We start from the raw sequence: 16,213 nt of genomic DNA on the forward strand, positions 1-16,213 counted from the left end.
ATTCATAAGTCTATTCATTAAGTTGCACTTCTTTTAATATATACTTTAAAAAAATCAAACGATACATATGTTTGAGATGCTTTTTTTTGCTCTTTGTATATTGAAATGTTAGTTTGTTTATTTTTATTTAACGTTTGCCCCGATTACATGAAAATTTTTTTAAACATTTTTTTTAAATGTTGAACCTCCAAATTCTCTCTTCCCTTCCCCCCTTCAAGAAATCCCACAATTTGACACGGATTATGTATATGTGCAGTCACACCAAAAACCATTTCCATGTTAGTCATGTTGTGAAAGAAAACACAGGACTCTCCCTCCAAAAAAAATAATTTTTTTTAAAGTATACTTCAAACTGCAACCAGACTTCATCAGTTCTTTCTCTGGATATAGATAACATTTTCATCATGAATCCTTTGGAATTGTCTTGGATCATTGTATTGCTAAGAATAGCTAGGTCATTTATAGTTGATCATCGTACAATGTTGCTGTTGCTATATACAATGTTCTGGTTCTACTGTTTCACTTTGCATCAATCCATGTAAGTCTTTCCAGGTTTTTTCTTAAAGCATCCTGCTAATCATTTCTTATAACACAGTAATAATCCATTACAATCATACACCACAACTTGTTCAGCCACTACCCAATTCATGTACATCCCCCTCAATTTCCAATTCTTTGCCATCACTAAAAGAACTGCTATAAATATTTTTGTACATGCAGGTCCTTTTTTTCCTTTTTGTTTTTTAGTGTTTGATGATGACTTAAATTCACACTAAAAAAAAAAAATTACGCTCTCTTGAGGCTCAGCAAATAGAGAGAGAAAATCATTGCAAGGAAATTCTGCTCTGATAGGAGTTAAACTAGATAGCCCCTAAAACTTTTCCTAATTCTGAGATCATTAGGGGCCGATGGCAGATACCCTTAAAAGTGTCTGTGAGTTGAGGAGCTGAGGGTCTCAGGGAAACAATTTAGTACTCTCACCTAAGAATGGAAGTTCTAAACTCTCAGTAAAGGATGGGTCCTGGAGATAAGAATGGAAGTTCTAAACTCTCAGTAAAGGATGGGTCCTGGAGATTAACATGGTCTGTTCCTAGTGACTCAGGATGCTGTCAGAGTGCTGGAGGACCATCAAGAAGGCCTCTTTCTCTGCTTTTCTGTGTTTCTGTGATGATGGGGTCCTAGTCTTGGTTCCTCACTAACCTTGGGCAAGTTCTTTTAAAACTTCTTTGGGCCATAATTTCTTTATCTATAAAATGAGGAGGTTAAGAGAATTTACCAAAGTTCAGAGTTAGAAGAGACTCAACAGCCATTGGGTAGAACATGAGGGGAAAAGAATTCCCTTAATGACATATAATGACTAATAGTCATCCAGACTTTTTTGAAGAGATTATTTCATTTTTTGTACTTATATACTTAGCACATAGGACAAGACAGAACCTGAAACATTCTAAGTAACTAATAAATATTTGTTGATTGATTGGAGAACCTATTACCTCTAAAGGCAGCCCATCCCACTTTGGAATAGTTTTTTTTTTTTTTTTTTTTAAGTTAACTGGAGGAGAGAAAAGGACAAATGTACAAAAATGTTTGTTGTAGCTCTTTTTGTGGTAGCAAAGAATTAGAAAATGAGTAGATGCTCATTGATTGGGGAATGGCTGAATAAGTTATGGTATATGAAAGTAATGAAACATTATTGTTCTATCAAAAATGATGAATAACAGCAATGAGATGAACCAAATCAGTTCCAATGGAGCAGTATTGAACTGAACCAGCTACATCCAGCGAAAGAACTCTGGGAGATGACTAAGAACCATTACATTGAATCCCCAATCTGTATATTTTTGCCTGCCTGCGATTTTGATTTCCTTCACAGGCTAATTGTACAATATTTCAGAGTCCGACTCTTTTTGTACAGCAAAATAACGGTTTAGACATGTATACTTATTTTGTATTTAATTTATACTTTAATATATTTAACATGTATTGGTATCTTGCCATCTAAGGAAGGGGTTGGGGGGAAGGAGGGGAAAAATTGGAATAAAAGGTTTGGCAATTGTCAATGCTGTAAAATTACCATGCATATAACTTGTAAGTAAAAAACTATTAAATTTTTTTTAAATGATGAATAAGCTGATTTTAGAAAGACCTGGAAAGATATACACAAACTGATGCTGATGAATCAAGCAATACCAGGAATACATTGTACATAGTATCAGCAATATTGTGCATTGATCAACTATGAAAGACTTGATTCTTCTCAGAGGTTCAGTGATCCAAGGCAATCCCAATAAACTTTGGATGGAAAACTCCATCTCAATCCAGAGAGAGAACTATGGAGACGGAATGTAAATCATGCTGTGTTCATTTTTTTCTTTTTCTGTTTTTTCTCTTGTGGTTTTTCCCTTTTGTTCTGATTTTTCTCTCCCCACATAACTTATAAAGAAATGTGTATTTTTAAAAATTAATGCACATATATAACCAGAAAAAATAATATTTTTTAAAAAGGTAATTGGGGTGGAGACAGCTAGATAGCACAGTGGATAGAGTACTGGCCTTGAAGTCAGAAGAACCCGAGTTCAAATCCAGAATCAGACACTTCATACTTCCTAGCTGTGTGACCCTGGGCAAGTCACTCAATCCCAGTTGCCTCAGGAAAAAAAATAAATAAAGGTAATCAGGATTAAATAACTTGCCCAGGGTCACATTCAAACTGAATTCAAGATGTCCTGTCTCCAATACTGGTGCTCTATCCACTATACTACCTAACTGAATAGTTCTAATGGTTAGGGAGATTTTTTTCACATCAAACTTAAATTTTCCTATCTACAATGTTTACTTATTCATTCTTATTTCTGCTTTATGAGGCCAAACTAAATATATCTAGTTCATCTTCTAAGCAACAGCCCTCTAAATATTTAGAGATATAAATAATGTCCCTCCTGTATCTTCTCCAAGTTATATATCTCAGTTTTCAACTAATTATTCACTCTTCATTTACTTAGCATTTATTAAATGCTTGTTAGGCACAATGCAAGACCCTGATAATACAAAGACAAATATGAAATATTCTCTGTTGTTAAGCTTATTATATTCTATTAAAGGAGAGGGGATGGGAAAGGGAGAGGATATGCCTGAACATGAGGCACTTCATTATGCTGGTTGGTCTAACTCTGAAGCTCACCAGCTTTTCAATGTTCTTCCTAAAATATGGCACCAAGTTCTGAACATAATTGTTTCATATATGTTCTGAGCAGTACAGGAGTTAGCAGCACCTAAATCAACAAACAATAAAAAGAGAATTGGTTATGGAGTCCTTGAAGATGGGTCTTTTTCTTTACACTGGCACTTACCACCTACTTGACCTAATTGAATCAGTCACTCCATTTCTCTGGGCTTCAGTTTCTCCATCTGTAAAAGAGGCAATCGGATTAGATGTGCCCTTTCAGCTCTAAATCTTATGATCTATAAACATCCTGTTTTTGTCATCCAGTTTGGGATCATCTACAAACTTAATAAAATCTCTACAAAGTTAATAAAAATATAAAACAGCACCGAAATAAATGCCGAGTGCTCTGCTGGAACCCTTCCTTCATGCTGACATCAAACCTCTAAGAACAATTCTTTGGATATAGCCATTAAATTAATTCTGAATCCATCCAATTGTGCTATAATCTAGTCCACCAACTCTCCATTTTTCTAGAAAAGTTGTATCAATGCTTCTCTAAAATTTAGATAAATTGTATCTATAGTTTTATTTTGATACACATGTAGCCTGAGTCCCAAAGCCCATTGATATGGGACTCTCCTCTCGGTGAGGAAGACCCAAAGCCCCAAGCCTGCTTGAAGGACAGGGCAGAGTTAGTGAGAACAGAAGAGAAGATGCTCTTAGGTCACTTCCAGTTTGTCAATCTCTTTTCTTTCTTTCTATTGCTTTGAATCTCTTTAAGGACTTTGGGTTTTGCAGTTGCTTTAGACATTTCTGGCTTCCAGCTTTGAGAAAGAAAATAGAAAATACCCCACTTCGGGGTACTGAAGGGAAAATAAGATTCTAGTAATAAGCTGACATGAGAGAAGCCGGTAATCTCTATATTCTCCCTATTTTCAAAGTTTATTATGCTAGAGACTTTGGGATTTTCTTCTTAGGTGAAATCTGGGATGCTCTCTTTTAATTGACTGGAGTTACCTTGCTCCCGATGGGAGAGCTTCTTTACTCTGAATTAACTGATATGTATTCTCCTATATATATGTTTTCTGATTTGTTTTGCTATGAAATTTGATAAATGGGTTTTATTGCTAATTTCTACATCTGTTCATTGTGGAATTGATATTTGGTAGAACAGAAATCAAACTTAAATAGAAATCTTGGATTTCTGCTTCCCCCATTAATAAAATGGTGATTGGAAGTTAGCTTGAACCTGAAAATCCTGTTCCCTAGACCAAAGCTTCTTAAACTTTGGGTTGTGATCCCATATGTGGTTGTGGTAGCTGAATTGGTGGGTCACAAAATTATGTTTTATTATCAGTAAATGTTTGATTTGTATGTATATTTCATATACCTATATATGGTCTCTATATATCTGGTCTAGGGCAGAGATTCTTAAACTTTTTCTACTCATGACTGCTTTTCACCTGAGAAATTTTTACATGACCTAGATATGTAAATATATACAAATATACAAAGTATATTTGAATACAAGTATATAAATCAAACATTTACTGCTAATAAATGATAATTTTGTGACCCCAGTTGAGTTATGAGATTCCATATGGGTTTGAGACCTACAGTTGAAAAAGCCAGGTCCATAGACTAAAATATACAAGGAGTATATAAATATAATTCTACTCTATTCCCTCTTTCTGAAGAAAACAAAGTGACCAAGCTTTTTACCTCAATCACCTCCTAGCAGGAATTCATTTTCTTTGGAGAAAAATAAAAGGAAAGGTTAGAGATGTCTATTCTACCTGCCTTCAAGCCACATACCCTTATCCCCATGTTATATGTGGGGAACATTTTTAGTACAATGAAGACAATTTTAGTAATCATGTCAAATAATAAGATTAGTTTGGCATATTTTGTTTTTGTTTTGTTTTATTTTTTGAGACAATCAGGATTAAGTAACTTACCAAAGGGTCACACACAAGTGTCTGAGTTCAAATTTTAACTCAGATCCTTCTGATTCCAGGGCCCAAGCTCCATTAGCTGTGATGCACAGGTGCCCCTAGCATGATCTGTTCTTGATGAAAACATGCTGTTTGTGATCACTACTTCTTCTAGTTAATCTGCAAAATTTTCTCTTTAACAATATATTTATATGTTTAGAAGAATTATGCATATTTAACCTATGCTGGATTGCTTGCTGTCTTGAGGGAGAAGGGAGAATGTTGAAAACTATCTTTGCATGTATTTGGAAAAATAAAATATTATTGATTTAAAAAAAACAATATAGTTTAGAATTTTATCATAAGTCTAAGACAAGTTCACTAGCTTATAGTTTGCTGATTCCACTTCCTTTTATGAAAGTGGGACATTTCCCCTTCAACAGTCTTATAGTGCCATTTCTCTTGCAATTTTTCAAAAACCACTATTTCAGCCATCACATCCACTATATGTTTCAGGATTCTAGCTGGTGGTTTACTTGGAACCAGATCACTTTAGTTCATCAAAGGAAGTGAGATGATCTGTTATTATCTTTTTGCTGTCCTTAACTTTCTTCATCAACTCCAGCTCATTCTGAGTTTTTGAACTGTGAACATTAGCCTTATAACATGTCAAGCTTTTGTATTCATCATTTATTACTAGTCTTTGCTTCTAAGTTTCTGTTTTTGTAAAATCTAAGTTGACTAATCAGTTTCTTGTACATCCACATCAACCTATTTTAACAGCTTCCTTTCTCCCCCCCTCATCATTTGACATTTCTCTTGGCATCTTTAGAATTTCATTCTTGAAAGTTTCTCCAACTACTTGGGCTAATTTCCTTTATTGGATCCTATCTATATTTCCTCAACCCTTTAAAAATCTACTCTCCTAAAATCTGGTATTCATGTCAGATTATATTTTATTTCCTCTCCTCTTCAAGCACAAATTCTAAGATGAAATTATTGCTTCTTGTGAAGATTCCCATCATTTCCCTTCCAACAACTTGTTTCTTCCTGTTGATGGGAATCAGATGCAAAATAAAATTCCCCTTCTTGGTTCCTTTGTGTTCTGGAGAAAATTATAATTAAAGCAAGTCAACACCTCATCAGTTGTACTGATCTGGATAAAGATATGCGCAGATGTCTGAATGATTGCAATTCCCTTATTACTTCTATATTATGCCTCTATGCCAGGCTTGTGATCTGTTTCTCAAAATCATTTTTTCTCTCAGTTCATTCAAGGATCCTGAGGTATACTATGAGGGCAATATTACTTTTGTATTTGCTTCTATAGCTCTTCAGCTAAATGCTCATTATTTTTCTTCTTTCTTCTTGTTCCCAGATTTCCTCAAGTGATTGTTATCATCTTAATAATGCTTCCTATACCCTCTCATTACCCATACTGGTTATTTTGGTTTTTTTGTCAGGCATATCATTCCAGAGTCATATTCCTGTCTATGTCTCATTCCATCAAGCCTCGGTGATACTTAGGAGGCAAATTTAACTCCTTGTATTAGGATCTTACTTATTGCCTACAATTATGCATTTTTAAACAAACATCTAAGATCGTGATTTATGCAACAGTGTCCTTTCTTAGATTTTTTCTTCTGTGAACATTGATTTCTCCTGCCATTCTTCCTACATTATAGCTATTCTCTCTGACATTTAGTTTAGTAGATAAATATAGGCACTTTTTCTCCCCCTCTCTTCCTGTTCAGCTTAGAGACTTTTTGATTTGATTTGCAAGACTTGCAGAAAAATATTTTTAACATCCACTATTGGGTATTTGGAGAGTAAGTTAGAATTAGACACTTCCAGAGGTCCCTTTCAACTCTGACATCCTGTGATCTATGACTATGAGATAAACACAGCCCACATCCCTTTTGGATACTGAGAATTTCAACCTGAAATTAACTCTTACTGAGACATATACATAGTAAAGTCCTGAGAAAGGCAGACACAGTATACATTTTCATGGATGTGGGAGCTAAAAGATCAGAGACAATGACAGCATGCAGGAGATAGAGGGGAGGCTCAGGCTTTCCCCCTTGAATTCTGGACATTAGGTTTGCTTTTGAAGCTGAAAGAATGGAATTCAAGGTCCAATATCAGTCCAGTAGGAATAACTGTTTCATATCCTTGGGATAGGAAGGGAAGAGAGGAGAGGAGAGGAAAGGAAGAGAGAGAAGGCAAAAGAGAGAGAAAGAGAGAGAGAGAGAGAGAGAGAGAGAGAGAGAGAGAGAGAGAGAGAGAGAGGGGAAGGGGAAAATGGATTGGAAACAAACAGAACTGAATGATTTGGAGAAATGCAGGTGTACAGGATCCCTGATGGGTAAATCTGGGAAGAGTTAAGGTATACTCCTGCCCAATAAAAAAAAGCATCAGGAAGGGGAGTTTCGCCCTCTCTCAAATTGTAACTAGTTCCATCTTAACTAGAATCTAATACTATATTTCCAGAAAGATCTGCCCACTAAGTGGGCAGCATGGAGACTATGAATTCTTTTCATTTTCTATATCTATCTCATTCTCTATCCCTCTCCTCTTTTCTCATCTGCCTCCCTGTCTGCACCTTGTTCTAGTCTGAGCTTTTTCTCGGTTTTTCTGGATTGAGGTAAGAGAGATTCCAGAATAACCAACAGCCACTCCCTTAGCCTCCTATTTTAGAACTAGTACTTTCTGTTCCTCCAGTCCCTTCCATCTTCTTGCCCTGTTCCTGTCCAATGTTTTTATTAACTCTAATCTTTCCAATGTTCTGCTTTAAGGAACCCAAGAGTCCCTCTGGCTTGGAGAGCCACTCTCTGAAATGTGCTTCTTTGGGGAATCTATCACTACTGCTTCTTGGCTAACAGCTGATGGGCAATGCCTTTTGTGGGAAGAGAAGGGAAATCTGGTGGGGAATTTGAGGAGATTAAAAGTGGAAGTGGAGTTGAGATAAATGTCAGAGGGTAAAGGGAAAGGGGAAAACACCGAGGGGATGACTTCATCCCTTATAGGGATCTGTTGGAAGTACTATAAAGAGAAAGTGGAGGATTTGGACAGCTAGAGGTGTGCTTAGGGAGAGAATTATAAGATTAAAGAGGGACCACAGAAGGAAGAAGCAGTTTCACCCTTTCTTCAGTTCAAATACCAAAATGAGTCTAATCAATTTGGAAATGTCTTCCAAAGAAAAACTGTCCATACCTACTTATCCTCTGTAACTTTTATCCATGTCTTCCCACAAACTAGAGTCCACCTAAAATGGATTTGGAATCACTCAAGAACTTAAAATATCCCTAAGTACCATGACAGCCGGGAAGGGGGAGGTGACTGAGGGAGGAGAAGCAGGGACAGGGAGATTACACGTGATGCTAGCAGAATTCCTGCGTGGGTCCTTTCCCTGACTCTGACAAAAAAAAAAAAAAAAACAACAACCCTTTCCCTCTCCCCCTTGCATTGGCTCTTTCGGTATCCTACATCCTCCCTAAGGCTAAGGGCCTGAGCCTTCCTTACAACGCTGAGACCAAGAGAGGGAGTCTTACTTCTTGGGTCTAACTCTGCTTGATCCCCAGAGCATCTTGTCCCCTAATTGGGAGATTTCTGCTGCTTGGAACCACTTCTCCTCCATGCCTTCTGCCGAGTAGCACCTCCTCCTTCTCCTCCTTCCCCACCTCCACTGCCGGCAGGAAATCGGAGTGACACACCCGCCCGAGACTCCTGTCCCTCCGAGACGCAGCGGGCACTGCCTTGGAAGCCCAGGCTCGCCCACGTGGGAACGGAGACCCACCCGGGGTGAGTGTCAGGCAGGCTCCGCCCTCTCCGCTAGCCAGCCAGCCCCTATGACGTTGCCGTCACCGTGTAACGGTCTCTAGGGCGAAACCAGGGAGGGAGGGAGCTCAGGCTGCTGCGCAGGTCCTCAGGCCCCTCCTCCCAGGTGACTCCCCACCTCCCCCATCCCTACCTTCACCCTCTAGCCCGAGCTTCACGTTCGTCACCCCTCTCATACCTCTCCCTCCTAATCCTCCGATCACCCCTATTCAATGTTTATCTCCCATTTTCCTTGTCACTGCTCATCCTCATTCCCATTCCTTCGCTGCTCATCTCCCATCATCCCTCTCGCTGCCCATCCTCCCCATCACCCCCATTCATCCACCGTCCCCCACTCCCTGCTCAACCTCCTCTCTCCCCTCGCTTTGCATCCCGTCTTTCCCACACTTCATACCCCGTCACTCATTTTTTTTTATTCTCCCTTTTCTTATCTTCCCCATCCCCTTCACTTAGCTTTCCCCTTGATCTTCATCCCCCAACCCCCTAACATTCACATCATCCCATACTTCATTCCACTTTATTCCTTATTTTCTCATCACCCTCTCATCATCATCCCCATTCCCCTCATCCCTAACTTTCCCCTCCTTCCTTCAATACCGAAATCCCCTCACTCAACACTCAAATTGTCCCATCCCCCACCCGCTTCACTTCTCATCCCCACTCCACTTCCTCATTCTTTTTCTCCTCGTTTGTTTCTCACTTCTTATCCCCCTATTCCTAATCCTCTCATCTCCTTTTATAACTCCCCATCTTCCATCAACCCCCTCATTCTTCATTCCCTATTTTCCCCCTGGTTTCTTCACTCTTTACCCCTCAATATCCCTCTTTATACTCCTTATTCATCTCTACTATCCCTCTCACTTATCCTTTATTCACCTCATTTATTCTATCCCTCACTCTTCATTCCCCACTCATTCTCCTTCATCCTCCAATCCTTATCTTTTCATTTCCCCTCCTATCCATAACTCCTATTTCATCAAATCCCAATTCCTCACTCCAAACCATCTCAGTATCACCTCTTCTTATCCCAATTCCCTCACTTCTCATTTATTACCTTTATTTTTTGTTGTTCTTCAACTCTAACCACTTTCATTCTTATTCCCTACCACCCCACCCAACTCAACCCCATTACTCCACTTTCTGTCTCTTCTCTCCCATCTTTTTCACTCCTCACATCCCTTTACCCTCATCTCCCAGCTGCACTCTCTTCTATCCCTTACCCTTTTCATTCCCTATGCTCTTCATTCACCCTATATCCTAAACTTCTTCACTTTACTCTTTCATTCATTCACCCCTGTATTCATCTCTTTTATTCCCCCTTCTCCCTCACTCTTCTTCATCCTTCCAACAACAATCCTGGTTTTTTTTCATACTGGCTACTCCCTCAGTCCTCTTCCTTTCATTGCCCTTTACGACCCTTCTTATCCAACACTCACACCTGCTCCATCCATCTTAATTGCTTATCCTTCTCCTTATTTCCCCCATTTCCCCCCTCTCCCACCTCTCCCCACTTCTTCATTCCATACCCTTTCACTTGGGTCCCTCTCTTTCCATACCATTTAATTCCCTCCTATCTCATCACTTCACCTCATCCTTTCACAACTTTCTCTTTCATTCCCTGCTTTTCCCTTTATCTACTTCATCATATTCCCCAGTTCCTATTCCTCTCAGCATTTCTGTCTTCATCCCTCTCTCTCAGTTCCAACCCTGTATACTATACCTCATCGCAATTTCCTCACTGCCCATCCTCCTCTCCTCATTGCCTTTTATCCCCAACCACTTTTTTTTCTTTGCTCCTGCCCTTTCATCGTCTCTCACTATTTGTATTTTCATTATCTTTCAGACTCCATCTTTTGGCTACCCTTAACTTTTCCTCACTCTCAGACCCTAACCTCTAGAAATCATTCATTCCATGGCCTCTTTGCCTCAATCCATTTTTCCTCACTGTTCTGTCGGGGGTTATCCCTTCTCTAACCCTCCCTGACTAACCCCTCCTATTAATTTCTCATTCTCTCATTTGTCCCTTATCCCTAGCTCCTTGTTCACCTATTTAAGCCCTTCAACGTCCCTCAGCTTTCATTCTGTCAACAGCCCTCATCCCTTTACCCGCCTTTCCCGATTCTCCTCATCCTCTCTCTCCCTCTCCGTCAGACCCCCTCCCCTGAATGTCTCCCAGCCTGATCCTTTCCCTGTCCATCACCCCTCTCCTCACTCCCTCACAGTGCTCTCTTCTCATAGGACGATGTTCCTGAGGGGGATTTGGGGTGCTGGTGGGAAGAGCGCAGTCCTGGCAAGGATCTCTCCTTGAGACTACAGTTACATACGCTCCTTCACCCAGGCTTAGCTCCTTGGAACCACCTATAACAGCTTCCTCTCGCCCTGGGCACCTCCTCTTTTCGGGGCCTCTCTGTTTTGCCTAATTGAGATCCCGTCTGAGGAGGGAGGTGGGGAGGTGCCGGTGGGGCCCCGACAGAGGACCCTCCTCCTCTTCCACTTTCAGGAGAACTGCTGTTGGACCTTGGTGAAGTGTGGGACGCAGTAAGGGCCTGATTCACAGAAAAGGCAGGGGAGGGGAAGGGAAGAAGAAATGGGTGAGGGACGCTAGGGACCTTGAGACCTCCAAAGGCCCCATCCAACGGTATCCACCTCCTTAGGATTACGGCTGGAGCCGAGGACATGCCGGGGTTGAAGAGATACGAAGTGGCGCTGGAGGCAGAAGAGGAGTGAGTTGGGGATACCGGGCAAGCGGGCGGCGGCGGCGGGGAGGACTAATAGTGGGGAGAGAGGGGCTTGGGAAATAAGAGGGGGGCAGGTGTGTGCGACCAAGTGATGAGCAATGGCAGGAGGCAGGATGTGGACCCCTTCTCCGGCAGGGTCGAGAGGCTGGGCCTGCTTCCCACCCCTCCCCCATCCCTTCCTCTCCCCACTTGGTTTCCCTTTTTTAGGATCTATTGGGGCTGTTTTTACTTCTTCCCTTGGTTGCGGATGTGGCGGAGGGAAAAGAGGTGAGGCGCAACTGGGAGGTCTGAAAAGAATCCGAGAGGGGGTGGGGCGGGATGGGGGGGGGGTCCCCGGGGGTGAGACTGCCCCTCTGGATGGCTGCGCTGCCTCACCTTTTCCCAGATTCAGAACCCGCTGGGGTGGGGAGAGAGGGAGGAGGGCTGGCTGTGGCCTGCGCCCCGCCCCTCGCTCCCTCACTAGCCCGCCCCTAGTCCCCCTCCTGTCCAGGCCGCTGGAGCCTTGCCGGTGAACCCTCCACAGCGCAGCACCCCCCCAGAGGCAGAAGCTGGAGCCCCTTCCCCGCCTAGTGAGCTGCCTGTCCAGGGGCTTGGGCCCCCACCCCTCCAGGCGAAGCAGTCCCCGCCGTCCGGCAGCTCCGCCCCGGGGGAGCCAGCAAGCATCAGTCTATCCGGCCGGGGCCCAGCCGCTCCCCAGCAGTGCCGTGGAGTAAAGGATTTAACCCGGATCCTGACTCTGCCAGCCAGTCTCTGCCGCTGCCGCTGTTGGGTGGGGGGAGGGAAGAGGAAGGGAACCACCATGAGTGCGGACTGGGTTTGGTGCTTACGTTTTCCGTACCCCAAGGGGAAAGCCGGGGGATTGGGAAGATCGTTACCCTTCTTTCTACACTCTTCTCCTCATTCGAGCTGCAGCAGTCCCCTCTTCCCCCCAAATCAATATCATTGACCTCATCAGGGACTTCTCATCAAGTATCAGGAATTCCCCCTCTAAGGGGCTATCAATAAATATCACCGATCGCCCTCATCAGTGACCCCCAATTAGTACCAGCTGCCCATCAGTGACATTCGCCAGGAACACCCCATCTATGAGCAAGCGTCAGGGACTTCTATTACCAAATAACCAATGTCACGGAATCCCTGAGGGAGGAAGTTTTTTTGGCCTCCCGGTTCATCAATAAAACGAGGGGTTTAAAATAGACGATCTTTATAAGGACCCTTCCAGTTCTAAATCCTATAATTCTACCAAGTGTGTGGGGGGTGTGAAACACATCTACAACTGACCGGTGCCACACATTTCTATTCATTCTCTAGCCCCGGTTATTGGCAACTTGCAACTACTACCAGCAATGACCACAAGGAGCAAACCAACCTTTTTTCTACTCAGTTCCTGGAAAACTATTTTGGTTTAAAGTTTTTTTCGACCATTACTAAGAAGCTAAAGTAAAAACAGATGAACACAGTCGAAGTACACAAAACTTCCTTACAAAATACATGGTTCTTAATTGTTCAAATTTGAATCCAGACTACTTTGAAATCCAGGTTTCTGTGCTAAATGAAGATCTTAACCCACCCCAAGGTGCAGGTGCACTAGCCTACTTTAGTTACCTTATTACCCCCATCCAATGCCCTACACAGCTAGTCTTTAAACTACCCAGACATAAACAGAATTGAAAGGAACCTTAGATACCTTAACACATGAATTCATTCCTGACATTATCGTCTGTTTAATCAACGCAATAGATGGGAAATAACAGGAGGAAATATATTTCACTTACTTAAAAACTAATTGTTAGGGATTTATTGAGCAAAAATCTAACTTTAACTTTCATCCATTTGTCCTGGTTTTGCCTGCAGCTACAGGGTTTCTAATTCCACAGACCCTCACTCCCTTTTAAGCTCTTAAAATGTTTCCCTCACTTTTATCTTTTCCAAATTAAATATTGGCAAGTCTTTCAACCATTCCTCATTAGAAGTGGATGAGTTGTACTTGAGCTCCTGAGCCCTAGGGTTTTGTCGTCATGGAAGGTCGTGACTGGGATCAGGTTGGGGATCCAAAGCCCTTTTAGGAACCTCATATCTCCTCGTTCAAACTGACACATTCCAGAGACATGACAAAGAAACTCGGCATTTTCCTAAGGCAGGCGGTGCCTCAGATCAACCTAGTATCAATTTAACCTTTATCTCTTCTCACCCACCCTCTTTGCTTCATCAAGAAACAAGGAATATTTTCCCCTTGCCACTCCCCAGGTGTCCCCAGGATGTCAAGCCAAAAGCTCCAATGGCTTAGATCCCTGCCGCCCTCGCCCTGATTCCAGGAAAGGGCCCAAATCAAATTCACTCCCTTAAAAATTATCTCAATCAAAATCATCATCCTTCACCTCCCTTATATCTCACAGTCCTCCAAATGGGGGAATCTAGAGAACAAGTTCAATTAGCTTACCACATTTTAAGGAAAAACAAGAGGGACAATCTATTGGAGTAGGGTTGGAGCTTTGGGACAAAGCAGGACTGTCATATTCAATCCTCCAGAAAATCATCTTTGAGACAGCATTCTATAGTCTGTTTCCTATTTCCATTATCCGTGGGAAAAGGAAAGGAATTGGCTCAAATTTATGCTTGTAAATTACTATGATAAATCACTTTTTCCTGATGAGAGGAACAAGCTGGGACAAGAAATAAAGGGTGGGGGAAGAATCTGCCAGATCTCCTATCAATTTCAGTTTGCAATCACAAACATCAACTGTTTCCCATCCAGAGCCGCCTCTCATAAGGGCTCATGAATACAAGAGTGTTTGGAGTGACTGGTATTTTATGTGACTAATGTTGATTCTGAATGCACTGAGGGGTATCATAGTGTGATCATGAATGTGTCACAGCTTATCACTATGGCTGTAAGAATCTCCATGTTTGCCCCCTTCTCACCACTGCATATCCTCATCAGAGAATAAAGAGAACAAGAGAAATTCAGTAATCTGGGAAGAAGCTGGAAGTAGTTTGGAGGGAGGGATTTTTGTCCAGAAAACTATTTAGCAATAGGTCCAGGACTAAAAGGCCTCTGTTCTCCTAGCCCTAGGCTTCAAGTCCTCACTAAAGGGGAGAACCTAAAATTAGCCAAGGAATAGGTACACAGAGGGACATGGAGATGGGGAACTCAAGGTAGAACTATAAACTTCTGGAGGACCCACACTGTATAGAAACAGGACACAGTGCTGTCCAAAGGTTGCTATCATCCAATGGCATTTACCTTAAACAAATTAGGAAAGAAATGGACTGCTCACAGGTGACTAATCAGGTTGTTTGGCCACTGAACAATAAAGAACCTGAGATCCACTTGCCCTGATTCATCTGCTGCCCGAGGGCTCCATTCCCCACTACACCACAGAAGGGATGGTAAATAGGGAAAGAAACAGAACTTCCACACAGACCCAAAGAGGGTGGAGCTTCCAAGAATGCCTTCATTCAGATCTTAGGTGGAGGGGAACTCCACCCCACTCCCCAAAACCTGTCCCAATTAAAAGGCTGGGCCCCAGAGAGCGCATTTTCAGAGGTTCCACACACAGCCTAAACTCACTAGAAGCAACATGAAGGGAATGGAAATAACCCTAAGCCTAATCCTGCTGCTGCTCAACTTCAGCCCCAGGAGAGGTGAGATGCCAAAGGGGGATCTGAAAACATTGGGAGGGCAGCGGAACGGAATGCTTGGATAGGGTGGTGGGGTGGTGTCTGTTAGGCTGCCAAACGGAGTCTCCTAGATTATAGGACGAGGCCCTGCAAATGCTTGGGGAGGGATGACAAGACACAATCCTCTAAAATCACTGAGCACCTCTGTTCTTCCTCTACTTCCCTTAGCACTACCCCTATCGCCCAGTATCTCATGCTGCACCCAAGTCTATCAAAAGAATCTTCCCATTAAACTCCTGCGGAATGTCAACCGGGTAGATCTACAAGAAGCCAATGGGGACTGTCATATAAAGGCTTATGTGTGAGTCCACTTGACCCCCCAGCTTCCCTTTAAGACTCCTCACTCAGTTCCCTCCCCTGCCCTTCTCTGGCTCTCCCAACTAATCCCTTATCCTGTCCCCTCAGGCTGCACCGAAAACACGGATCACCTGTTTGTGTTCACCCAAAGAATCGGTCTCTAGCTCGGTGGTTGTCCCGAAACAGGATGATAAAGAAGAGCTGTAGTCATAAGCCCGGGCTCTGCCCCCCCGCCTGACCCCCCCCCCCCCCCCCCGCCACCGTCCCCATCCCCCCGTTTCCTCCAGTCTCCTGTAAGTCAGATCCTTTTCAGTTCAGTTCTTTTCCCTCAAAAAACCAATCCCATATGTTGGCTGACCCACTGGGGGCAAGATGGCAGTCGTTTCCTTAGAGTGGGGAGACAGCAAACCAACTTGGGGCTGAGCTCTGCACAGGAATTCAGCCCTGGGGACCAGATCTGCTGGCTAGCAGCCCCCTTCCCCTTCAGGTAACTATCTTCCCCTAATAAAGATGAGTTGTATAAAAGCCTCTGGTAGCGCCAAACATTTAAGGAGAGA

The 16,213-nt window shown here is 42.5% G+C and overlaps 1 protein-coding gene and 1 long non-coding RNA gene across 2 annotated transcripts; one reads left to right on the plus strand and one right to left on the minus strand.

Annotated features, from left to right (window-relative positions):
- Positions 1-2,679: 2,679 nt before the first annotated feature.
- On the minus strand, positions 2,680-8,909 carry LOC116420458. Its single transcript, XR_004230785.1, has 3 exons — positions 8,655-8,909; positions 3,351-3,408; positions 2,680-3,272 (listed from the first exon to the last, which is right to left on the minus strand). It is a non-coding gene; the product is annotated as an uncharacterized LOC116420458 (long non-coding RNA).
- Positions 8,910-9,104: 195 nt separating this feature from the next.
- LOC100921581 lies at positions 9,105-16,168 on the plus strand. Its single transcript, XM_031945533.1, has 7 exons — positions 9,105-11,478; positions 11,595-11,663; positions 11,886-11,945; positions 12,202-12,388; positions 15,194-15,323; positions 15,528-15,660; positions 15,765-16,168. The coding sequence occupies exons 2-7, from the start codon at positions 11,617-11,619 to the stop codon at positions 15,892-15,894; spliced, it is 687 nt and encodes a 228-aa protein (XP_031801393.1). The 5' UTR covers positions 9,105-11,478; positions 11,595-11,616; the 3' UTR covers positions 15,895-16,168.
- The last annotated feature ends 45 nt before the right edge of the window (positions 16,169-16,213 follow it).

Source organism: Sarcophilus harrisii, chromosome 1 (assembly GCF_902635505.1).
Source record: "Sarcophilus harrisii chromosome 1, mSarHar1.11, whole genome shotgun sequence".
NCBI classification, from domain to species: domain Eukaryota; kingdom Metazoa; phylum Chordata; class Mammalia; order Dasyuromorphia; family Dasyuridae; genus Sarcophilus; species Sarcophilus harrisii.

Bases quoted from the DNA above. Each gene is read 5' to 3' on its own strand.
- LOC100921581 (XM_031945533.1), top strand. From the start codon at position 11,617: ATGCCGGGGTTGAAGAGATACGAAGTGGCGCTGGAGGCAGAAGAGGA. The intron at 11,664-11,885 runs GTGAGTTGGGGA...TCCCTTTTTTAG, and splicing joins GCGCTGGAGGCAGAAGAGGA to GATCTATTGGGGCTGTTTTT. The intron at 12,389-15,193 runs TAAAGGATTTAA...TGTCCCAATTAA, and splicing joins TCCCCAGCAGTGCCGTGGAG to AAGGCTGGGCCCCAGAGAGC.